This window comes from Castor canadensis, chromosome 5 (assembly GCF_047511655.1).
Source record: "Castor canadensis chromosome 5, mCasCan1.hap1v2, whole genome shotgun sequence".
NCBI lineage: Eukaryota > Metazoa > Chordata > Mammalia > Rodentia > Castoridae > Castor > Castor canadensis.
In genome coordinates this window covers 181,049,002-181,073,482 of record NC_133390.1, presented here as the reverse complement: position 1 = coordinate 181,073,482, position 24,481 = coordinate 181,049,002, and the positions used below count along the sequence as shown (strand labels likewise).

Here is a 24,481-nt window from a genome sequence, read left to right as displayed (position 1 = left end):
CAACCTGGGCCTCTCTGGGTCTTTGTACCTTTGTCTGACCTCTGTTGCTGTGGAGACAGCCAGATAAGGACAGCAGGGTGTTGGTCAGGACAGCAATGGGCTGGGAGGCCAGGGGATAGCAGCAGCCTCTGGAGGGTGGGATCTGGCACTTTATGGCAGGATGACAGGTGCAGTGGCCAGGTGCCTGGGCTTGATGAGCCCAGCAGGCAGCACTGACCACTGCCAACATCACCAGGGACAGCTTTACATGGGGCCTCAGCTGTTCTACTCTCAGCCCCAGGCCCCTCTGTCTGCAGCTGACCGCAGCCCTCAGGCCCTGCTCAGGACCAAGCTATCTTTCAGTAACCAGGAGAGCTGCTGGGCTGGTGGGAGGCACAAGGTGGGTGCTCTGGAGGCAATGCCTTGGCGGGGGGGCGGTGAAGTGTTTGGATAATGAGACCTTTTCAAGGATGCCATGAGAGGGCCGAGGCAGGACACCTTGGAGGACAGTGCTGGGAGCAAACATGGGCTCCATCCCGGGCTCCGTGTGTCCAGCTGCTCTGGGGCTCTGTGGGGGCTGGTCTTTGGGATTCCCTACTAGAAGACACATCGTCCTGCAGGGTTGCACCTTGAGCCTCACAAGCAGCAGGAAGGCCACCCTTAAAAAAGCCCGGAAAGGTCCAGACCCATGCCACAGGGAATGGGTCTCAACAATGAAAAGAGTTCTGTGTTTTCTGAGTTTCTCCCTGTCACATGTGGAACAAAATCTACCACTTGCCAAGGCTGCATGGACTGCAGCCTACCCTCTGCCCAGCTTTCTTACCACGTACTGTATGACCACAGGGCCTTTGCATGGCATGCCCTCTGTCTATACCTCTGTTGCTGAGACAGCTGGTCCTGAAGAGTGATGTCACCTCCCAGAGTCACTCCCCCAGCAACTCCAGTTCTGTCACGTGGCTTTATTTTCTTCCTTGTGCTGTCACTGACTGTGAGCAAGACACCTGGCACAGACCCAGCGCCCAGGACCCTTACTGAGTAAATGAGAGGATGAAGACTAGCACTGCCCTGGTGCAACTGCCCCTCCTGGTACTGGTCCCAGTGTTCTACTCACATCGCTACACCTCGTTCCAGGTTGGGTCCTGCAGCACTGGCTGCCCTTGCTGCCCTCTGGCCTGCCCTCCCCCCACTCCCAGGGCCCCAGGTTACATACGTAAGACCCGGACGCCGTGCCGCAGGGCCTGGACCCTGCCTGGCTCGATGGACATGCTGAAGGTGCTGTGCTCGGCCCCCGCCGCACACACCCGGCCCTGCTCCGCTGCCTGGTGCACCATGACAGTCAGCTTGTTGGCGATGATGGTGTTCAGGACTGAGATGACCACCATGGGGAGCACAAAAGACATGAAAGTGTTGACCTGCAGGGGAGCAAGAGGAGCTGTCAGACCCAGGGCAGGAGCCCCTACCCACCTGACCTGTGAGCTGTCAGTCATGGGCTCAGGGCCTAGGTAGGGGAGGTGCTCAGCCCAGGCAGGATGTCCAGCAGACCAGGCTGTCCCCTGGCACCCACCTCAACCCAGCTCAGAAGAGGTTGGACTCTCTGCCACCTCAAAGTAACAAGGTCCCACCTGTGTGCACCAAGACACACTAACCCCAGGTGTCCTGACCATGAGAAGGGCTGGGCTACACATTCCAAGTCTGGGCGTCCAGTGTCCAGGACTCCAGCTCACTGCTGCTCCAGGGAGGCTGAGCCCACAGCTCTCCCTGTAGGCAGAGGGTTCGGATCTGTGCTCACATGGACCTCGTCTCCCAGCTGCTTCTCAGGGCACCGACAGCATCGCCCCTCTCATTAGCACCTGGGCTCTACCCCCACCTCCACCTTCCACATCCATTCTGCATCTGGGGAAACTGAGTCTCAGAGGCCACTGGCTTTGAAATGGCTGGACATGCATTTAAACACAGACCTGTCTCCTTCGGTGATATCAAGCTGAGACTGGTCTCCAAAGCATCTGCTTAAGAGGGTGTGTACAGGGAGCAGCGCCATGCCACCGCCCCTAGCCACCGCCCCTAGCTGCAGCCCCTGCTCAGGACAGGAGCAAAACATGTGGGCAGAGTGGGAGAGCATGGCTGCTGCCTATGGCAGGTAGGTTGGACCACATGCTCTGAGGGGAGGATAGTCAAGTCATATCCTTTGAATAGGGCGGTGGCCATGGAGACCCAAGGCAGCCACCCAGAAGTTCCAGAAAATGGTCAGGTTTGCTTCCTGGGCCTCTTCCTGGCACTGGCCCAGGCACCTCTGAAGACCCTGCCCACCATCCCCCCAGGCAACTCCAGACCCCACTCAGGAAGGCTTCAGGGAAGAAGAGACCGGAGTTCACTTTCAAGTCCCATTTGCACAAAGTTCTGCTAACCAGACCAAGGACAAGCTACTCAGGGGGACAGCCCTTCTGCACTTGCCAGCCCAGTGCCAGCTCAGTGGACTGCAGTTCCTTTTGCTCTGGTGAGTAGAGGGTCTGTTCTGCCCTCCCCCAAATGGTAGGTCTGGAGTTTGGGGCCCACTCACCTCCCTTGCTTTCTGGTGCTTGCTTTGTTTTAAGTTTACCTACAGCAGGGTGTTAAGGCCAGGTGAGAGACCCTCTGCTAGCTCCAGAGGCCAGCTGGGCCCTGTCTCAGGGGACAAACCAAGGCTAAGTGAGTCACTGTGGCCCGGGTAGGATTTAACAGAGTGAATGTATCCAGCACAGATTCTAAATGTCAAAACATTTAAAATACCATACCGCACTGAGCACAGGCAGCACAAATAGCTACCTCTGGGAGCCAGCAGGGGCCACAGCAGAGCAGTGAATGTGGGGCCCGGCCTTCTCCCCGCCCCCATGGTGCCCAGTTGGAGGAAGTCCAGGCTCTTGATCCTGAGGCTCCCAGAGGAACCAACCCTGCAGGTCCCCTACCCTGCAGGCCCCCTGATGGAGGCCATGTCTGTGTAGGAGGCCAGCATGGCCATGCAGACAGCAATTGCTTCCCCCACATGCCTCCATCCTGGGGACTGAGATGGATTCTGGGGGTGCAAGGGTGGGTGTGTGGGGGGGTGCATGCCTGACTCCTGGGCTTTGTCTTCTCTGGTCCAGACTCACTGGACCAGTGAGTCTGCACGGACCAGTCCCCTTTGCTGTGCTCTGCCCCCACTCTGAGCACGGGAAAAAGCTATTATATCCAACAGACAACATGAGAGATCCCTGAGAAAGTCAGGATGGTACCAGGAGAGTTCCAGGAAGGCTTGACTGGGAGAAGGACAGGGTCCTCCCAGGACAGAGGAATCCTAACGTCAGTTAGTCCTGAAGACGCACACTGGTTCCAAAATTCAAATGGAAAAAAACCTTAAGCATATCCAGAAACATTCTGGAAAGGAAGGGTGATGGAGAAGCACTGACTTTATCATCTTTTCTTAAAAAAAAAAAAAATGGAAAACTTCCACAAATTTGCCTGTCATCCTTGCTCAGGGGCCAAGTTCATTTCTGTATCATTCCAATTTTAATATACGTGCCCCGAATCCAGCACCTTATCACCTGATCACCAGCTGGAACACACTGAAAAGTGACTGAGTGGGAACCTTGTGGCACTGATGAACGGACAGAGGGCAGTGGAAGGGCACAGGCCAGGGAGGGCGCCCACCAATCAGACCGAACAGTGGTTTGTGATAAAGCCAGCATTCCCGTCAGCTGGGAGAGGGTGGGGTCCAACAGTGCTGGCCAGCCTGCATGAAGGGGCTGGACTACAGCATCCTTTCCCTGGGGAGCCGCCCACTCTGGGAAGGAAGGGTGGCATGTGACCTGACCTGGCCAATCAGCACATTCCAAGAGGCCTGGGTGGCCCTCATTGGATGACTATAGGCCACACATTCATCCGCACCACTTTTCTGCTGAGGGTTTGCACACGCTTTTGCTAGACAACAGCTTTGCCCTGGGCTGGAATAGAAAGTGCACCTGTGGCTGCTGGTGTCATTTTCCCACTGGCCTCTGTTCAACTCGAAGTTTTTACAAATAATCTTTGTAGATTCCACACATCAGTGAGGCCATGCGTCTCACTTATTTCTGTGCTTGGCATATCCCACTTAGCGTATTATCTTCCAGGTTCATCCACAGTTACTGCAAATGGTGGCTTTCCTCTTCCATCTTTGACTCCTCCTCCTTCTTCTTCTCTTCCTCTTCCTTCTTTGTGGTACTGGGGTTTGAACTCAGGACCTCACACTTGCTAAGCAGTTGCTCTACCACTTGGGTCATATCCCCAGTCCTTTTTGCTTTAGGTATTTTTCAGACAGGGTTTTGCAGGACTTTTTGCCCAGGCCAACTTCGAATCTCAATCTCTCCCAAGTAGCTGGGATTACAGATGTGAGCCACAGCATCTGGCCTGTTTTCCTTCTCCTCCTTCTTCGGTTTTGGTGGTTCTGGGGTTTGAACTCAGGACTTTACGCTTGTGAGGCAGGTGCTCTACAGCTTCAGCCATACCTCCAGTCCTCCTTTTTCTTTTTACTCTGAAAGCATTCCATATTTTCCTGGCCCATTCATCAATTCTTGGCCATAGTTCGATTCTACGTCTTGCCTGTTGTGGATAAAGCTGTAATGAGGGTAGGAATGCAGACGGATGTGTCTTCACTGCACTGATTTCATTTCCTCTGACTATTCAGAGGACTACCAGAAGGAATGCCAGTAGGGAGATTTGCCGGATCAAAGGATGGTGCAATTTTTTAACGTTTTTAAGGAGTGTCCATATTGTTCTCCTTCATGGCTATACCAGTTTATGTTTTCATCAACAGTGAGCAAGGGCTCCCTTTTCTCCACATTCTTCCTGGCACCTGGTAGCTTTTGACCTTTGGGTAGCAGCTGTCCTGGGTGTGAGGTGACAGACATCTCACTGTGGTTTTGACTTGCGTTTCCTGGATGGTTAGTGATGGTGACCACCATTTAATCTCCCTGTTGGTACTGTTTTTATGCCAGCAGCACCCTTTTTTCTGTTTGGATTACTATAGCTTTGTAGCATACTTTGAAATCAGGAAGGGCAATGTCTCCAGCTCTGTTCGTTCTCAATATTACTTTGGCAAGCTGGGTGGGGTGGTCCACTCCTATAATTGCAGCACTCAGGAGGCAGAGGAAGGAAGATCCCAAGTTTAGCCTGGGCTTCGTTGTGAGACTCTGCCTCAAAAACAAAACAAAGCAAGAAAAAAAAAAAAAACCCAAAGGCTGGTAAAATTCCAGTTTTCACGTGAAAACTGGAATTTTAAGAAAATTTGTGTCTGTTAAAGACTTGTGATGAGATTGATGGTAAAGTTAATAAATAAATCAATGGTATGGTGTGGAATATTTGTATCTGGAAACTCTGCATGGATTTTACAGGCGGGTAAAAGCCATCCAACAGACTTTTTTGTGAGACTATTCTTGTATAGACACAACCGATTTTTGTATGCGGCAGACAGAATGCTGTGTGTTTTGAATTTTCACTCCGTGTGCTCATTAGTTCTAATGGCTTTTTGGTGAAGTCTTGAGGCTTCTTTATAATAGGATCATGCTGTCAACAGACAGAGACAATTTCCCTGCTTCCTTTTTCTTCTTTCCCCTTTCTCACTGCTCTTCTGCAAGGCTGTGTTGAACAGTGGTGAGAGGGGCAAACTGCCTCACTCCTGATCTTAGGAAAAGCTTTTATTCTTTTCACCATTGTGTATGATACCGGCTGTGACTTGTCATGTGTTTACTTGTGCGCGGGTGCATTCCTTCCCAGTTTGCTGAGTTTTTTTGTCATGAAGGGACATTGAATTCTGTCAAATGTTTTTTTTGCATGTATTGAGATGATACTATGATTTTTATCCTTCATTCTATTAATGCGGAGACTATATATGTGTGTGTATATATACATATCTATATCTACATCTATACCTAGCTATCTATCATCTAGCTTTCTAGCTATCTACACATTTGTATTGGCTGGCAGCACTGGGGTTTGAACTCTGGGCCTCATGCTTGCTAGGCAAGCTCTCTATCGCTTGAGTCACTCCTCCAGCTTTTTTGCTCTGGGTCTTGCTTTTTGCCCATGCTGACCTGGATCCTCCTAGTTTAAGTTTCCACTATTGCTGGGACAGCAGGCCACCATGCCCAGTTTTCTTCTGTTGCAATGGGGTCTCACAAGCTTTTTTGCCCAGGTTGGCCTGGGACTGCAATCCTCCCAGTTCTAGCCTCCCGCCTAGCTGGGATGATAGGCGTGAGCCACCAGAACAGCTGGTATCAATTTATTGATTTGTGACGTTGAACTGTCCTTGTACGCCAGAGACAAATCCACTTGTTCATGGTATTTGATCCTCTGGACTATGCGGTTGAACTTGTGAGTATTTTGTTGAGGATTCTTGCATCTATGTTCATTACCGATATTGGTCTGTAATTTTCGTTTCTCATAGCGTTCTGTGTGGCTTTGGTGTCACGGTGATGCTGACTTTGTAAAATAAGTTAGACAGTATTCTGTTCTCTTCAGTTTTGGGGAAGCATTTGACAAGGCCTGGCCTTCAAATGTCAGTAGAATTCCCCGGTGAGGCCACCAGTCCTGGGCTTTTCTTTGTTGGGAAGTTTCTCATTACTGATTTCATTTCAGCTCCTCCGGACTTGTCAGGGCTTCTTTCTCATGGCTCGTCTTGACAGCTTGTGTCTTTCTCTTACACGGTCTCACATTCTGAGACCAAGGCAACAGCTGTAGCATTTTGGGCATCTTTTCTCTTTTCCTCCAGCTGATCCTTTCTCCTTCTACCTGCCCTGCCCTCAGGGCAGGAGAGGCCAATGAAGCAGAATCACCTGCAGTGATTTCCAGGCCAATGGGTTACAAACGCAGTACAATGCTGGAGCCTGCCTGGCTGGGTGAGTGTTGCAGTTTGGTGAGGTTCCTCTTTGCAATGACCTCTGACTCTGACATGCAGGAGCCTTTGGGCATCCCCAGCTTTTCTAGCATGGGGTCCAGCAAACTCGGCTGGGTATCCATGCCCTGGCCACCCCTGGGGGTGGCCTTGAGAGACGGTGTCTCCTGGACTCAACCAGGCTATGTGTGTGGCCAGCAGGAGCAGAGCACCTCCCTCCCAGCCCTGAGCACCTCAGGGGACATGACGTGATGACTTGATCTGTGACCCTAAACAGCAGGGAAGGATGAAGCAAGAGCAAGGAAGCAGGTGGAGACAGCAGCCATGGGACCAGCTGGGGAAAGGGGTGTCTGCTCACAGCATGAAGTCCACACACTGCTGTGGGGTCAGAAAGCCAGACGCTTGACATGACGGGCCTCAGGGAGTAACAGCAGGAGTCTCTCTGCATCTCCATCTGTCCTGGGTCTCTGTGGCTCTGCCTTCCCCTTCTGGATCTCTCTTTCTCTCTCTCTCCCCTCTCCCTCTGTGTCTGGAATGTCTATAAGTAGCAGAAACTGGAGCCAGCTGGATGCTGGGATTCCCTGGTATGGACCTCAGCAGCCATGCCTGTGAAATTGGGTGGAATGAACCCAGCACAAGACCCCAGGGAGCACCACTTGGACATGACAATCCCAAGGGTATCCCAGCTCTTCACAGCTTCTGAATCCACTCCATGGTGGCTGTCATCTCCTACCATCTGGACTGGACTCTGGACTGGAAATTCCCAGGTGGGGCCTCTGGGAAGCAGGAAAGTACCTGGGAGTTGGGGCACTGGCAGTTGGGGTGTAGACTTGAACCTCAGACAGACAGAGCCCTGCCATGTGACCTTGGGTGGGTCCTTAATATTGTCTAGGCTTCAGGTTTCTTATTTCTCTTACCCAGTCCACACCATTGGGCAGGCAAAGGGAGAATATGAGGCTGCAGCTTAGGAAGCTGGGTCTGGCTCATTCCTGAAGGACAGGGGAAGCCAGCCTTTGCCCTCCCTGCATTTGTGCTTTTGCAGGGTGGAAAGAGGCAGAGTGAAGGGCTAAACAGTAAAAAAGGAATTTTGTTTAGGAATGGAGCACAACCACTGGGCAGTGAGTCTGAGCTTGCTGGGGGGCCCCCACCCCACATGCATGGCACAGGTGAGGATGTGTACAGCATGTCTGCAAACAGGAGAGAGCACATCTGGCTGGCAGGAGCTGAAGGGCACTCTGCTTATTTTGCCTTGGGGCCTTTTTCCTCTCAAATTAACTCCATTGCATTTAGATAAACAGACAGTGCCCAGCAGCCAGCCTATGGGAAGGTGTGGGGCATTGCTGAAGAGGTTTGCTAAATCCACAGACTTCATAAGACAGAGGTAGGAGGTGAGAGAAGAGGCCAGTTGTGCAAACCCAATCTATGTTGTACCCACTGAGACTAGCCTGGCCTGGCCTTGGCAGGGGACTTCCCCTCCCCAAGAGTGAATGGCCAGCCCCAGTCAGGCCAGATTCATTGACAGCCCTCTTCTAACCCTGGACAGATTCCAGATGGAAGAGGCCTTTGACCAAAGCTAACAGGCAAATTCCTGGGGTTCTCAAACCTCCTTTCTTCTTCTGCCCTCCTTTCTTCACCACTGCTGAGGTTGGGAATGATGACATAATGAATTCCAGTCAAGGTTGTCAGTGTGGCCTTGTTTGAAACAGCTAAGACCTAGAACATCCTCAGTGCCCACCATGGGGGTTGGCTGGTCAGCTGTGACATGCTCACAGATGGGTTGCTTTGCAGGGCTCCTCTCAAGCACCCAACTGGGTTCTGCAGAGAAACCCAATGGGCTGACTGGTGGTGCCAAGGGTCTCCAGATGTCCTCTCAAATTAGCCCACGAAGGAGTACCCTCCACAGAAGTGTCCATCTTGCCTCTCCTGAGCATGTGTCATGAGATAGGACCCACAAGATGAACAAGAGCCCCTACTTCTCACCAACGCCACCCAGGCTACCTCTCTGTCCTGGACCTGGGGAAATGTTAGAGGCAAAAGGGACCAGTATTTGATGGGTCTTTCTCACTTCATAGATAGGATTCCAGGACCCAGAGAGCAGAAGGGGGTCTCTCAAGGTGACACAGCCCAGAACTTCCCATGAGCAAGAGCGTCCAGGGCAACTCTGCCCAATGATAGTCCTCTGGGAAGGACTGGGGAAGAGGAGAAGTAGCAGCCTCCAGGGAGACCCTACAGGACACTTGAGAGCTAGGATCCTGTGCAAATTGGTATCTGGGAGGAGGGGACTTAAGACATAAGGAATTTGATGGGGTGACTTTGTTCTAGAACATTCTGTAGAGTGGTCAACCTAGGATATTGTGCTGCACCTTGCTAGACATCTAGGAGCAGTGGCCATACACAGCACAGCTCAGGTATAGCTGTGGGATTTGCCACCCAGCAAGGAGACACACACCCACAGTGGGCAAGAGCCTTGAAACCAGGACAGGACAACATGAAGTGTCAAGTTGTTCTGTGGTCAGCAGTGGCTACAGACCCAGGCCCAGGCCTAGGAGAAGCCCAGCCAGTTCTCCCCGTCAGGAAGGTACAGAAACTGCTGCATTTCTGAGCTGAGGCATGGAGAAGTCGGGAGAAGATGGGTATCTCACCTGCGGGGCCATGTGGTCATCCTGAGAGGCACCCTGGTGAAACCTGAGAGGCACAAGCAGCTTCTGACATGCCCTTGGCCTATCACAGCCTGTCCATTCGTGGTCAGAGAGGTATGGGTTATAGACTCTGGCTCACTATGGAAACAGTGAATTCCTCTGACTTCTCCAGTTTCACACCCTTAGTGACCATTCTGGGTACTTTGTAGGAGCCAGACATGGGCTCAGCCCTGCACAGACCAACTCACTGGACACACATCAAATCTGTGAGATAGAAACTATTGTTTCCCTCATTTTATAGACAGAGGAACCAGGCCCGGCTGTGAGACCAGGATCCAAGCTTACAGAGTTGTTACTGCCTGTGTCATGGAGCCAGTCTACAAGCAGACACATGAGCCCAAGAAGCACCCTCTGACTGTAGAGCGGGAGCCAGACGAGGGAAGATCTTTGTCCTCAGGAGTGAGTGGGGAAGAGCACGATCTCCTCCTTCCAGGGGCGCCTCTCTTTAGGCAGCTGCCAGGTTTGGGGACCATCCAGTCTAAAGGCCGAGTCTTTGGGTATCTCTTGAGATGCACTTGCCTGACAGCCTCTACCACTTTCCTCCTTTACCCTTTTCTCCCAAACCTGGTTCCTGTCCTTCCACTGGAATCTCTGGGACAGGTGAGACCATAGTGACTAGAGTCAAGAGGTTGCCAGAGCCCCAAAGAGCCCTGGGAAGTCAGCACCACGGACAGCACCCAGCTGTGCCAAGGGAGCCACTGAGGGTAGAGGCATCGGGTGAGGGCAGGGCACTGGATGGGGGTCCTTTACTAGCTGGAGCAGAGGCTCCCTCTCCTCCGAGGTGAGCAGGTGAGCAGTGGTGACCTCTGCAGGCACCAACCTCGCCCCTTGCTGAGCCTGTAGCCTTGAGTGGTGGGATAGTCGGCCTTTCCCCTCCTGATGGCCGGAGCCACAGAGGCTGCTGAGTGTGAACTTGGCAGAACAAAAAATCCTCAGGACCACATCCTGTCTATGCCTGGTTCTGCTGCAGGCTTGGCACCAGTCCGGCTGCTGGGAGGCCACTAACTCAGCTCAGAGTCCTCAATCAGATTAGGGAAACAGCCTTCCCAACAGCCCTGACCTCCTGGCTCTTGTGTAGCCCCCTCTCACTTCCCTGGCCCAGCACAGCAGGGCCAGTCTAGGCCTGGCCTTGGTCCAGAGCCCTCAGCACAGCTGGGAAGGGGATTGTTAGCTACTGAGTGCAGCACTGGGGCAGTGAGTACGTTTTTTTGTTTTTTGGTCTTTCTAGCACTCTCAAAGATGGACAGAAGCCATTCACACCTAGAAGCCAGCAATCGGGGCGGTGGCTGAAGGTTTCTCGGCCGTGCTCTAAAATATCTGTTGGCCAAAAAGCCCATTAGAATGTTCAAATCTGCAGGATGTCTGCTAAGCCGAAGCAATCGGGCCTTCGAAATCCTTGACAAGGTCAGTGGTGGCTCAGAGCTGAGAGCAGTGGGTTGGGCTCTGTCTGGGCAATGTCCCTCCTCTGTGCATTTGAGCAGGACAGGAGCCTGGACACTTGCTTAATTTCTCAGATCAGGAAACCATGGCCCACACCATGCTTGACTAAGCTGCGTCCACGGTCCTCTCCACCTTAGGCAGGGGCAGTGCTGTTTTCTTCCTCGTAGAGAAGTGTGTCTTTCCTGACAGCTCCCATCTTGTAAAACCTGCAGCTGCACCCCAGCCTCTAAAACGTGAGCCAGTTCAATCAGGCTTCTTTTTTTTTTTTCAGGGAACTAGTATACTACAGAGCCATCCATAATTTTGACCAGGGTTTCTCTGACTTTATAATCTATGAATTTTCATGTGTTTATGTGTCAATCAGGCTTCTTAATGAGCCTTTTGTTTGCACTTGTCTAAAACCAGGGCACTAATTTGACTTTGAAGGATTAAACATGGGGCCAACTCACTTCGCACGGTGTGCTTGGAGCCTTAGCCTGTGCCCTTGACAGAAGCTGAGCCATCCCAGGAAGTTCTCTGCTCTGTTCCAGGAAGGCTTGGAGACCTGCGGACACTGGCTATGGATTTCCAAGGTGTGTGCAAAGTCCAAAGGAGCTGAGGACCTGCCAGGCTAGGACAAGGCTGGGCTGCTGGGGTGCGGCAGTGCTGAGTAGGACTCCACTGTGAATTTCAGAACACACATTTGGTGCTCGATGTGCAAGATGCACTCCTGGCTCCATCCCTACGCGTTGGCCACTGAGCCACCCTGTTCTCATTGCTGGCAGCTGAGTCTCCAGCCCCACAATTTTCAGTATGTTCCTGCCATGTAATTATGTGGGCAGTTTAGCAAATATCCTGTTCCTCCCAATGTCTAATTACCATCCACCAGTAAAGCTGGCCACCGTGCTTCCCTGTGGACATCTGGCCCTACCCATGTCTCGCGTTTCAATACAATTAGTAACGGGCCCTGCTTAGCAAATCTGATTATGGTAGACACAGAGCTGAGTGTCTTCACCCACCAGAAGGGGCTTCAGAGGGGACAGGGTAAGGGAGGGGCTGGGAGAAGCTACCCATATCTCTCTAGAACCTCCGGTATGGGAGGGAACTCACCCCAACTCTGACAAAAGTGGGCCCTTGTCACTTCCTGGGCTGTGGCCCCCTCCCATATGTGACACTTTGTGCCTCAACAGGCCACCTCCTGGGTGGTAGGACTGGGATTGCAGGCATCTGCTCCTGCCCCTAAGGTGGTTAGGAGCAAGAGCGCCCTTAGCAAGAATGACGGGAGCATTGCTGGCCCCGCTCAGCCCTGGCTCGCTTGTGAGGACACAGGGGTCCACTGTAAATTAAGGTTGCAGTGACCTGTGTGCGGCCAGCCATAAGGGACACACTGCTCAGAGGAGCCCCAAAGTGCTTCTCTTCATTAAAGAAGGCACTTCTTCCCTCTCCACCCCGACGTTGGGTCTCACACCTGTCTGTCCTTTACTGTCACATGGGGCTTCTTCTTTACAACAGCAATTTTATGAATGGCACAGTGCACAAACTCTGCTTCTTCAGGCAAGTGTTTGTGTGGGAGACAGATGCGGTGGGTGGGAAAGTCCTAAATTTCTAGACAGTGAAGAGTAAGGCCGCTCAGAATGTCTATCTTGTAGAGTGACCCTGGGCATCTTCCCGCCTCAGGCTGGGCCTGCTCCCTCCCTGTGAGGGAGGAGATGGGCTGGCCCTGACCCTCAGCAAACTGCTGCCAATGTCAGCTTAAAGGCTGAGCTACTTTCTGATGACCAACATGAGTCTAGGGTGCTCTGGCCACTGCCTGGCTCCTGTGCCACCTGCCTCTGGGTGGCACAACACCCCATCGCCTTGCAAGGTGTTGACATTTTGAGACTTGAGAGCCAGAGGAATTGATGACCCCCTTAGGAAGGCTTTCTCTCAAGAGGCCAGACTCTGGCTCTCGGGTCTTGCTGAGCCTTCTTCCTGGCTATTCATCAAAGTGTCCTTTTCCCTCTGCAGGAGCGCAGAGGGAGGAGAGGCAGTTTCAGGAAGGAGGCTGTACAGCATGGACCCCCTCTGAGATCAGGCGATTACTGATTACTGCTCTCAGCTGGGAGGCAGGTCCTGGCCACAGGCTGCAGACAGAGCAGGGAGCAGGCTTGCCCGGCTCTCCCTGGAATGTTTCAGAACTTACAGGCGGGTCTGCGGCCATACCACCCTGAACACGCCCGATCTCGTCTGATCTCGGAAGCTAAGCAGGGTCGGGCCTGGTTAGTACTTGGATGGGAGAACTTACAGGCCGAAACTGCCTCCTGTTTGTACCCACTCAGCCCATCCCTGCATCCTCCACCCTTTGGTGTCCTCTGAAGTACCATGTGCCCCAGGCTCACTTAGTCACCTTCTCAGGCACTTATTGAGCATCTGCTGTATACAAGGTGCCTTGCATGCAGAGTGAGGGGGAGCCGAGCAGATGACCATGACAATGAGAGATACATGGGCTGTGGAGGGAAGCAGAGACAAGCCCCAGACACAGTCTAGGGAATTGGGCTATTTTTAGAGGAGGACAGAGGCTCAGTGGGCCTGGGGGAAAGAGGCTGGGCCTGGGGCTGCTGGGAAGCAGAGGGCCAGTGCAATCATGGGTACATCTGGAGTGCTCTTCCTGAAGGGTGGGCAGAGCCTGAAGCAAGGGACGGAGATGGTGGCCTGCATTGGTTACAGACACAAGTGGAGGCAGAGGGGGACCAGGACTGAGGATGGACCTGGTGATGGCTGTATGGGGGTGATGCCTGAGAGGAGGATCCCAATTCTTGGAGCAAGGGTGCACAGCTCTCTGGCCTTTCCTTGGCCCTGCCATGGGGCTAGGTCCACTCTGCTCAGCAGAGTGACTAGTCACTCTGTCTAGCATTCAGTTCTCACTGAGTGGGTACAAGAGGCACCTCAGAGGCCATGTTCCTGCTATTCTGCCCACAAAACTAAGACACTGGACTGAGTCATGGCGAAGTGGGTTGTCAGTGGGAACCATTTGGACACTCGCCCTGAGCCCCCATCCACGTCTGGACACATGTCCTATGGCAGGTGTTTTCTGTAGAGGACCAGAGAGAGAATGGCTTTAGCTTTGTGGGCCAAATGATCTTTGTCACAAGTGCCCAGCTTGGCCACTGCAATCCAAACCTAGCCATAAACAACATGTAAGTGAGCAGGTGGACTGTGTGCCAATGAAACTTTATTCACACCTGTGAGTTGACTCACAGGCCCCCAGTGTGCTGTCCCCTGTAGGAAAGACTTTTGCTCATCTCAATGACACACTCACTGTGTGCTGATCCTGACAACAGTCTGGGAAAAACTGGGACTGAAACAATCACTGAGAAGGAGTGTGTACGTAGCCTATGCCCAGTGTATGGAAGGATAAAAAGGAACCAAGTCATATTGTTGAGAGTAAAGAGCAAGATACCCTTTAGGGATGGCAGGAAACTCTCCCAACACCCACCTTTCTCCTCCCTACCATAGGCCTTTGGTCCTGACTTCTGATTCCTGGGTGCCCTGCAGGCCTTGGCCTTCTGGCTAACTGGGGACACCAGCCCATTCCTAGGGAGCCTGGTGTGACAGAATCTATTTCTGGAATGCAGAAGCCATTCTTGCTATCATTTCCTTCTTATCCAGTGTGATTTAAACCAATCCTAATCATGGAATACCTTGGAGGAGGCCAGGGAGGGTTTCTCTTCTGTGGTTTATCTAGCCCTTCCTGCCTGAGCTCACTCCTGAGTCCTCTGAGAGTGGTGCCCCCTACAGTTGTGCACATGGCAGGAAGTCAGCTCCGGGTCACACAACTCTCCACACAGGTGCTAACCATGTCCCAAGCCAGCAGCGACTCTGGACATCTTTCTTTTTGGGGCAGGGGAATTTATTTATTTATCTGGCATCTTTCATCTGACAATTAGATCTCTTTCCCTGTGGAAATGTTCTTGTGTCTGTTGCAGAACAGGTTCCTCCTCTGCAGGCACTCAGCATCCTAATTTCCCCTGAAAGTCACGGGCTGTCAGTCACCTCCACTAGGACGCCTTGTCAAGAACGTCCAAGGTATATGTGGAATGGGATTTGTTCCACTTCAGTAGAAGTCAGAGTAAACCATGGCACCAGAGCCTTCTCCCAGACTCCCTGCTCAAACAAGCACAATTTGCAAGGACAAAGGAGGAGGAGGGGGAGCTAGATACCTCTGATTGTCATGAAGGCAAATGCTGCAATGTCCCCACAGGTTGATTCACCCTGACACAATGGGTGTCAGTCGTGTGCGCTCCATGTTGCTGACTTGTGTCTCCACCATCAGCCTGGATGCTAAGTGCAGCCCCAGGAAGCTTTGTTCCAAGTGCAGGGAATGGACTGGCTACATCCAGTCAGGCTCCCTCAGTACAGCCAGGCCCTGCCCTGTCAATACCATGCCTGTGCAGAGAGATGAATTTCCTCTGATGGGTCTGAAATGGCCACTTGAAGGCACTCAGGCCTTGGTCTATGAATTTTCCTGGACCACAGTGGCTACAAAGGGAAAATTCACAACAATGCTGGACCGAGTGCTGATAGCAAATTTCATGATTGAAAGACAGTCAAGGTCACGCTGTGAGTGGGGAGGGAGATGATCGATTTGGCCAACTCCCCATCACACTGGAACACGCCAGTCCTTTTATACCTGCCCTGTCCCCTGACTGGTGCCGTACATGGGCCCTCCATGCTGCTAGTGGCATGCTCGCTCACTCACATCACTGTGATGGCACATGTCCTTGAAGCTGCAAACACCACTTGCTCACACACACAGAGAGACATGGACACACTTGGGCACGCAGTCACAAGCCCACCCCAAACACCAGGAGCTCCCAGGGTGCTGAGGACCTCTGAACCATCATGGAGACGACCTTGGGACGAGTGGAGCTGCACAGAGACCCAGGAGGAGGCCAGCTGAGTTGCACAGCTGCCATCTGAAGCACTTGAGCAAATCTGCTGCCTCCATTTTAAGTCAATGTAGTTTGGGCTGTTTCATTACATGCCAAAGACTGATGGACCACTGCCCTGGAACAGAGTACGGTGTCCTACTTGTCTGTCCCACCTTTCCCTGTTCTCCCTGGAGAGGAAGGCCCTTTGCCCAAATAAAATACAGCCTCACCCCAAGAGCTGAAAAGAAGTACTACAAGGCAGGAGGGGCCACAGTGAGGTGACAGGCAGGAGTCCCTGCTTTCCTTAGCCTGAGGATTGGGACTGACCACCACTGCAGCTCCTGCGCACAGGGCAGTTTTCTCTCAGGCTCAGCCTTCAGGTCAGGAGCCCAGCCTTCAGGTCCAGCTGTTTGCAGAACCAACAGGCCGGAAGAGCTGGCTCTGAAGAGTGGAGTCAGACAGAAGTGAGCTTTGGGCCCTGGCCCTGGGTAACAGGGTGTTCCTGCTCCTGGAGGGAGTCCACACGCTTTTCCTTGGTCACTATAATCAGCAAGTGCCATTCAGCTGCAGTTCGCTTCATTTGGCATGAGTGTGTCTGTGTGTACATGTGCACATGTGTCTCTGTTTCGAGTGCCCCTGTGTCTGTGTGCGCGTGTGTGCATCTCTGTATGTGTGTGTGTCTGTGTGCACTCATATGAGTGCCTCTTTGTGTGAGCGTGTGTGCAGCTTCCATTTTTGCTTCTGTTTTGCTGTTGACTCATCCAGAACCATGACAACCACTGTTGCCATGCTTGTAGCTGCTGGACCCTGAGAGGTCCTGGGACCTGGGGCCCCAACCTGTGGCCATGGGGAGGACATTTGGTTCAGCCCCCATCCACTGCGGTCCTCACCCTGGTATATGACGCACCCCTCTGATGAGGGCATTCCCTGAGAGCCTCAGGTCAGGGTCCCCCACCTCGTTATGGGAAGGAGTCTCCTCAGCAACTGGGGCCCGTCCTCATCCCTGCTGCTCTCCCAGCCCTCACCCTTGGCTGCCCAAGGTACAGCCACACAGGAGACTCTGGATGCACACTGCAGGTGGGGCTGGAACAGAGCCAGGAGAGGGAGTCTGGCCTCCTGAGGACAAAAGCAGCTCTCTCCTACTGACTGGGTCCAAGGAGTGAGACCTGCCTCTGGCTGTCAGGGCCTCCCCACTGCCAAGCCCAGCCACCCAGACCTGGGCTGGGAATAACTACAGGTCTCCCCTCCTACCTGGCTCCACATGGGCTTGGTGCTGAAGAGAAGCACCTCAGTCCCAACCCCAGCACTGCAGGGATGAGACACGGAGCAAAGTTTCCATTGAGTCAGTGCTGGCCTTTGTCCTCATCACACACTGACTCCTATGGAGGGATGAAAACTAGCAGATCTAGACAGCGACCACGCCTGTGACCTTTTCGTGCACTGTTTGTGATGAAGGAATGCCCGGAAACAGGATCCAGATTTGGGATTCAGACCAGACCCCTTTGAAAGAAACTTCAGACTAGTCATGGAGCTCTTTCACTCCCTCACCATGGGCCTTCAGGGTGAGGACTACTCCCCCACCTGCAGCCTGTGTCTCTTCTGTCCTGTGTTGTTGCCTGTTACCTCTTCTACCCTCCAACTGCAGGGGCCGACACTCCACATTATCCACCTTCAGCAGTGATGCAGCAGGTGGGGACTGGCCTTGTGCCCACCCGGTTGCCTGCCATGTGGGACTGAGAGCCAGAAGAATGGCTGTTCCCTGGAGCTGGGACCCTTCCCTCTGCTTCCTCCCCCACCTACAAAAGGAATCTGATCTTCTCCTAATAACAAGTTTGTCGCAAAGACATAATTGATTCATTTGTTTGGCTGAGTGTTTCCAGGCTGTACATTGGGGTTTTGTTGTAGAGACGCTCAATCCACGCACAAACCAAATGCCACCAGCTTTAAGGGAAGCAAATGAGGCATTCATCCTCCCCTGTTGGCCTCCATCCCACCCCACCTCCTCACAATCAAGGATTTACATGACTGTGAATGGGGCTGTTTGGCACGACTGTGTGGGGACAGGTTGACCTTCCTGCATGGTCTCTTCTGAGAGTCTGATGCTGGCTCTTGGCTCTGCTGAGGCCCCCTGCAAGCCAGGTGGAGACCTGAGTACCTAGAGGAAGGGTGGGGTATCTACCTCTACCCCACCATGCTAGCGTTTTTGCAGGGATTTGCACCAAGCTGGCAGAGCAGGAGAGGGAGTTGAGTTTCTTCCTTATTTCACATGTACCATGGAGGCTGGTTTAATCTCAGTCACTGCCCATGCTCCCCCAGGGCTGTCTGGGGACAGGGCCTGTCCCAGAGCTACCCAGAGCTACATGGAGTCTCCAGTTAGTGAGTAGTCCCGACCGGGGTACATCCTGCCTTGAGGGTGGTGCCCTTCATACTCTTCCTCTCTCTTCTTCCTTTCCCTCCTCAGAAGCCCGATCCTGAGGCCCACCCTGAGCTGCAGGTGAGAGCCCTGGGAGCCCCATCACAGCAAGCCTCCTAGAACTTCCTTCTGACTTGGAATGGGATGGAGTTGGGGGTTCCTGAAAATGGAGGAGCCGACTGCTCAGGGAAACACAAGAGTCCCTGAGATGCAGAGAGGAGGGTGGCAGCAACATCAATTGCTTTGGAGGGAACCAGCAGCTCCGTTCTCACCTAATTAGCGCTAGCTCTCACGCTTCCAGAGCTGTGACTAAGGTGAGAGGCCCCCTGGCTGGGCGTGCCTAGGGCTGGGTGCTGCCTTCCTCTGCTGCTGTTGTATAAGGGATGCGTTTTCTCTGACAGGTCTTCTCTAAAAGATGGCCACAGGCCCCTGTGGCATTCAAATTGCTGGCATTTGCAAGTCCACTGTTTACGTGAATATTCGTGAATATTTACATATTCACAGCACGGCTCCTCTGCGAAGCATAGGACTCTTTTTTTGCAGTTCACCAGCCTTGGCCTGCCTGGGGTGCCATGCCTCTCAGCCATGAGGTGACAAGTCCCAAAGACTCCTGTGCTGGCTTCTCACCAAAGAGCATTCTGGAACCTTAAAGCTGCCTTTGTCCCAGACACTCAGGCTTGGACCAGCCTTCTGGGCCTGAGGTGACCCCACAGGGCTTGGGCAGAGACATGAAGGAGCCAGCAGGAGAGAAGCAAACCTGGAAAGGAAAGAGCAGGACCTCTGGCTGGATTTAGGCTCTTTTCTTCAACCAAAGGTGGCTCTTCTGGGATCTGGTATTGTCTGAAGGCTCCCTCCCCTTGGCTGTGGCCCTGGGATGAGGCCTGGGCTTGCCCAGGGCACTACCCACATAGTAAGTTGTGCCAGTTCCTTCTTGATTCCCTGGGAACTCCAGATGTTCTCCTCAGATGTTATGGGCTCCAACAAAGGGCCAAACTGTCCTGTCCGTGAGGGTCACAGTGGCATGTGTTTCCAGTTCAAAACCTCAGCTACCAGGAATTAAAGATGTTCCATTCTATCCAAAGCAAGGGCACTGGTGAGCCCGAGGCGAACTTCCTTAGACAGGAAGCTGAGAACGCTGGGAAGTCTCCCGTGGAGCTTGTGGATCTTTATTTAGAAATGCGGCCATGGTGCCCACATGGTGCCACATGTGGTCCTCAGAGCTCCGCAAATGCCAACCCATCCAATTTTCAAGTCCATCTGGGGGAGAGGGAGTAAAACTCCCTCCCTGCAGAGTCTTGGGCAGCCCCAGAGCCAGAACATCCCAGCTGCTCTACCAGATTCATTTGGTTCCTTTTAGTATAGAGAATCCCAGCTGTGGTGAGGGAAGATGGGGAAGGGTCTGGTCCCTGGGTTGCTGTCCTGTGTGCCAGGCTCTGAGGCCAAGTGGACAGTAGAACCAGTGGGTATTTCCAGTTTCAGTTCTTCAGAAGGGTGTGCCCCATGAATCCTGGAGGTGACGCTCCCCAAATGCAGGGATGGAGCTCACTTTCTGCCAATGAGCCTGAGGAAGCCCCTGCAGCTGCTGGGGCACATGCAGGGCATTCACAGCACATGGTGCTTCCTTCAGTGTCAGGGGAAGATGCTTTCTGTAGACTCTGAGTAACAGAGGCTGCATTCTGGCAGGTCCCACACCGATCTGACTGGTGAGCACAACTTCATCCTCCTCTTAAATTCCCAGGGCACAAGCTCCCCGCCTGGAGAGGGAAGGACCCATCGTGCCCCCGGAGGTGACCAACAGGAGTGGGCAGTGTTCCCTGGAACTGTGCAACTGCAGGAGGCATGTCAGCAACTTGCTGTCCCCAGGCCTGCCTGATGGAGAGCACCTGGGGAGCATGTTAAGTTGAAACTGAAGTTGATAGAGAAAACAAGCAGAACCTAAAGCCAGTTCTTTCAAGAGATCAATAAAATGAATGAACCTTTAACCGGGCTTAAAGAAAAGAGAGAAGACGAAAGACTTTCTGAATTGGAAGTGGAAGATGTGCCATCCCTACAGATCCCATGGACATTGAAAGGACGACGAAGGAATCTCTGAACAACTCTGAGCCCATAGTTATGATAGTTTAGGTGAAATGGACCAACTGGTTCCCTGAAACACATAATCTACCAAAACTCACAAAGGAGAAGCAGATGATCAGAATAGGTTTTTATCTATTAAATAAATTGATAATTAATAACCTAGATCACAAAACACTGGACCAGATGACCCACTGGTGAATCCTGTCAAACGCTTCAGGAGCAGATGATAACAGTTCTCTACAATTTCTTTCAGAAGACAGAAGTTGAGGGAATACCTTAAAACTCAACCAGTGAGCCAGCAGAACCAGACATAAGGAAGGAAAACTGCAGATCAACATCCTTCATGAACACAGGCGTAAACCTCTCAACAAAATATTAGCAAATCAAATCCAACAGTGTATATGCTTGGACGTGTCTCCAAAGTTCATGTGTTGGAAACTTAATCCTCCATGCAACCATGTTGAGAGGTGGGACCTAAGGGGAGGTGTCTGGATCATGAGGTTTAACGTCATTGTCTCGAGAGCGAGTTTGTCACGAAAGCATGTTTGGCCCTTTGCCCTCTCTCTTGTGCTCCATCTCACCATGTGATGTCTTCTGCCACAGCCAGAAGGTCCTCACCAACTGTGGCCCCTTGATCTTGGACTTCCCAGCCTCCAGGACTACGAGCCCAGTAAATTCCTGAACACTATAAATTACTCAGTCTGTGGAAGTCTATTACAGCAGCACAAAACAGACTCAAACAACACAATGAGAGTTATACATACACTTTGACCGTTTGGGATTTATTCCAGATATGAAAGGATGGGTCAGCATCTACAACTGATTGTAATCCATCACATCAATGGGCTGAGGAAGACAAATCACACAGTCTTAGCAGTAGGTGCAGGAAAAACATTTGACAAAACTGACACCCACTCATGACCAAACTCTTAGCAAGCTAAGAATAGAGGAGGACTTCCTTAACCTGACGAAGAACATCTGCAAAAACCTACAGCCAACATCTCACCAATGGCAAGAGACTCCAAGCTTCCCACAAGGTGAGGAACAAGGCATGGATTGCCTCCTTGACCTCATACTGGAACTCCTAGCCAGTGAGATAATGTAAGAAAGGGGAACCGAAGGAAGACATATTGGGAAAGAAGAAAGAAAGATCTTTGTAGTTGACCTGATTGTCTGTGTAGAAAAATAACAAAAAAATAGACAAACTCTTGGAACTAGCAAGCGATTATAGCAAAGTTGTAAGAAGTAAGGTTAAAATGCAAAAGTCAACTGACTTCCCATTTATCAACAATAGGAACTTGAAATTAAAAATACAATACCATTTACATTAGCACCAATGAAATGAAGCACTTTAGGCATAAATCTAACAAAATATGTAGAGTCTATGTGGAAGAGAAACTACAATATTCTGATGACATAAAAACAGAGCTCTAAATAACTGAATAGCTGTTCTATGTTCATGGATGGGAAGACTCAGTATCATTAAGTAACATCAATTCTTCTGAAACTTGGTCTATAGATTCAACTTAATCCTAATCAAAACCCCAGCAAGTTATTTTGTGGGTATCAACAAAGCAATTTTGAAGTCCCTGTGGAAAGGCGGAAGACTGAGACCAGTCAACACAATACTGCAGAGTTGGAGGACCGACACCACTGATTCATAAGGTTCCAGAATCAAGATGGTGGAGTCAATGGAACAAAATAGAGTGCCCAGAAATGGGGCCACACAAGTATGTTCAGCTGATCTTGGACAAAAGAGAAAAGGCAATGTATGGAGAAAGGGTCATCTTTTCAACAAATGGTGCTAGAACAATTGGACAGCCATGTGTAAAAACTGGGCCTTACAGCTTTCAAAAACAACGAACTCAGAATGGACCCAAACATGCAAGGCAATGAACCGTCTAGACAACGAGACAGGAGAAATGCACAGGTGACCTTAGCCTGGCCATGAGTGCTTAGAGGCATCAAAACATGATGCTTGGGAGGGAAAAAAGACCTTATAAACTAGACTTTATTAAAATGAATGACACTGTTAAAAGAAAAAGAAGATGGAAAACATTCTGGGAGAAAATAGTTGCAAAAGACACATCTGATAAACGACTGTGATCCAAAATATTCAAAAACTCTTAGAATTCAACAATACATAGACAATCAACCTAATTAAAAAAAAAAAGGTTAAGAAAATCTCCACAGCAACTTCATCTAAAAAGATACATAGATGGAAAAATACACGCAATGATGCTTCACTCGACATATAATTACACAATTATATACTAAAAGAACAATCAAATAAAACAAGAAAACTTGAGGCAGAGAGGATTTTGTCAGAGGCCTGCCCTGAGCAAGAAGCATGAGATCTTATCTGAAAATGAGTAAAAGCAAAAAGTGGTAGAGCGCTTGCCTAACAAGCTCAAGGCCCTGATTTCAAAAACCCAGTACTTCCCCAGATAAAAACAAACAACCCCCCCACAATCAAACAAAGCAACAAACAAACAAAAACAAAAAACTTGCTGCAAATGCAGGTGAGAATGTGGTGGGAATGCAAACGGCCCAGCCACTTCGGAAGACAGTTGGCGGTCACCTCTACTCCTACCACACAACTCAGCAATTACACTCCTTAATATTTACCTAAAGGAGCTGAAAACTCAGGTCCACACAAAAACCTGCACAGGGAAGTTCATAGCAGCTCTATGCATAATGCCAAAAAAATGGAAGTAACCAAGTTGTTCTCCAGGAGGTGAGTGATAACAAGTGTAGGACATCTAGACACTGGACTCTAATACAGCAAGACAAAGAAACAGGATCTCCAGCCATGAAATGACAGGGGAAACTGAAATTTCTGAGTGAAAGAGGCCAATCTGAAAAGGCTGTATACAGTATGATTCCAACTCTATGACATTCTGGAAAGACTAGGGACACAGTAAAAAGATACATGGTTGCTACCGGTTGTAGGGTGAGGAGGGAGGACAAGGTAAACAGGTGGAGCATAGGGTGTTTTTTATTGTGCACGGTACTGTGATGGTGGATAAGGCCATCATGCATTTGTCCAAACCTGAAAAGTAAGTGTACAATGGCAAGCATAAACCCTAGTGTTCATCTGTGGGCATTTGTTAATATAATAATGCAGCAATATTGGTTCATTTGTTGTAAAAACGCACCACACCAAACGCAGAATGTTAGTGATAAGGGAAAATTGGGAGGGCACAGACTTAAGAGAACTCTGAACTATGTGCTCAGTTTTTTCTCCATTTAAAACTATCCTAAATATTAGTCTATTAATAATTTGAACTCCAGGTCCCAGAATTCTCAGATCATTGCCATGGAGATGCTGGCCCAGTTGGTCTGTGCTCAGCCTTGGGAACACTGCAAGGTGTCCTGGGTGAAACTCCTTGGTGTTCAGGCTCTTAGCTCATCTGGAGTGCCCCACCCCAGAGGCCCCCCTCAATACACCCCGTGCTCTGAGACATGAACAGAGGGAACCCAGCTCTTTCTGTGCTTCCTTGTACTCTTCCTCTCTGAGGGCTGGAAACCCCAACCCCACTCTGACCCCTCCCCAAGCATCCTGAGTTGAAACTGGCCGCTTTGACCACCCAAACAGCTACTCCTAGTGCAGCAGCACAGCAAAGAAGCTTGGGTGACTGGTCAACCAGCCAGGGAAGTGCACTTGGAATGCACTGTGTGTGTGTGTTCAGGACCAACCAACATCTCAAGGTCAACTCTGCTGTCTTGAGCCCCCAACCCTGGTTGGACCAAGGACCGAGCACCCATCTCTTGCTCTTGCAGCTGGTTTACTCTGGCTATAGTTGGAAGGAATGGGGTTTGTCTGCAGAGTCCTTGGGGTCCCTCTTCAACTGAGCAGCTCCAGGTTCCATCAAAACAGAAACCACTCAAGACCCTTAGTGCCCAAGGGCATCTCTATCCTGACTGAGGACCTTCCGAGTTCTGATTCTGACTGCAGGTGACAGAGCCCAGGTGGGCATCTGGTCAAGCACCTGGCTAGGTTGTCCTGGTGGCCTGCTGGACTTGCCTCCATTTTCAGTGAGAAGCTGATGTTCATTGGACTGAAGGGACTGCCTTGGAATCTGCCTGATGGGAGACCCCGGTC

The 24,481-nt window shown here is 51.2% G+C and overlaps 1 protein-coding gene and 1 non-coding gene across 2 annotated transcripts in view; both read right to left on the bottom strand.

The window, feature by feature from the left end:
- Ntsr1 (neurotensin receptor 1) overlaps positions 1-24,481 on the bottom strand; it is a 48,579-nt gene that overhangs the window by 3,727 nt on the left and 20,371 nt on the right. Inside the window, exon 2 of the mRNA XM_020173765.2 lies at positions 1,190-1,391. Within this exon, the coding sequence (XP_020029354.2) occupies positions 1,190-1,391 (202 nt within the window). The remainder of the gene's footprint in view (positions 1-1,189; positions 1,392-24,481) is intronic.
- Positions 3,425-3,528, bottom strand: LOC141423613 (U6 spliceosomal RNA). Its single transcript, XR_012448456.1, has one exon. It is a non-coding gene; the product is annotated as a U6 spliceosomal RNA (small nuclear RNA).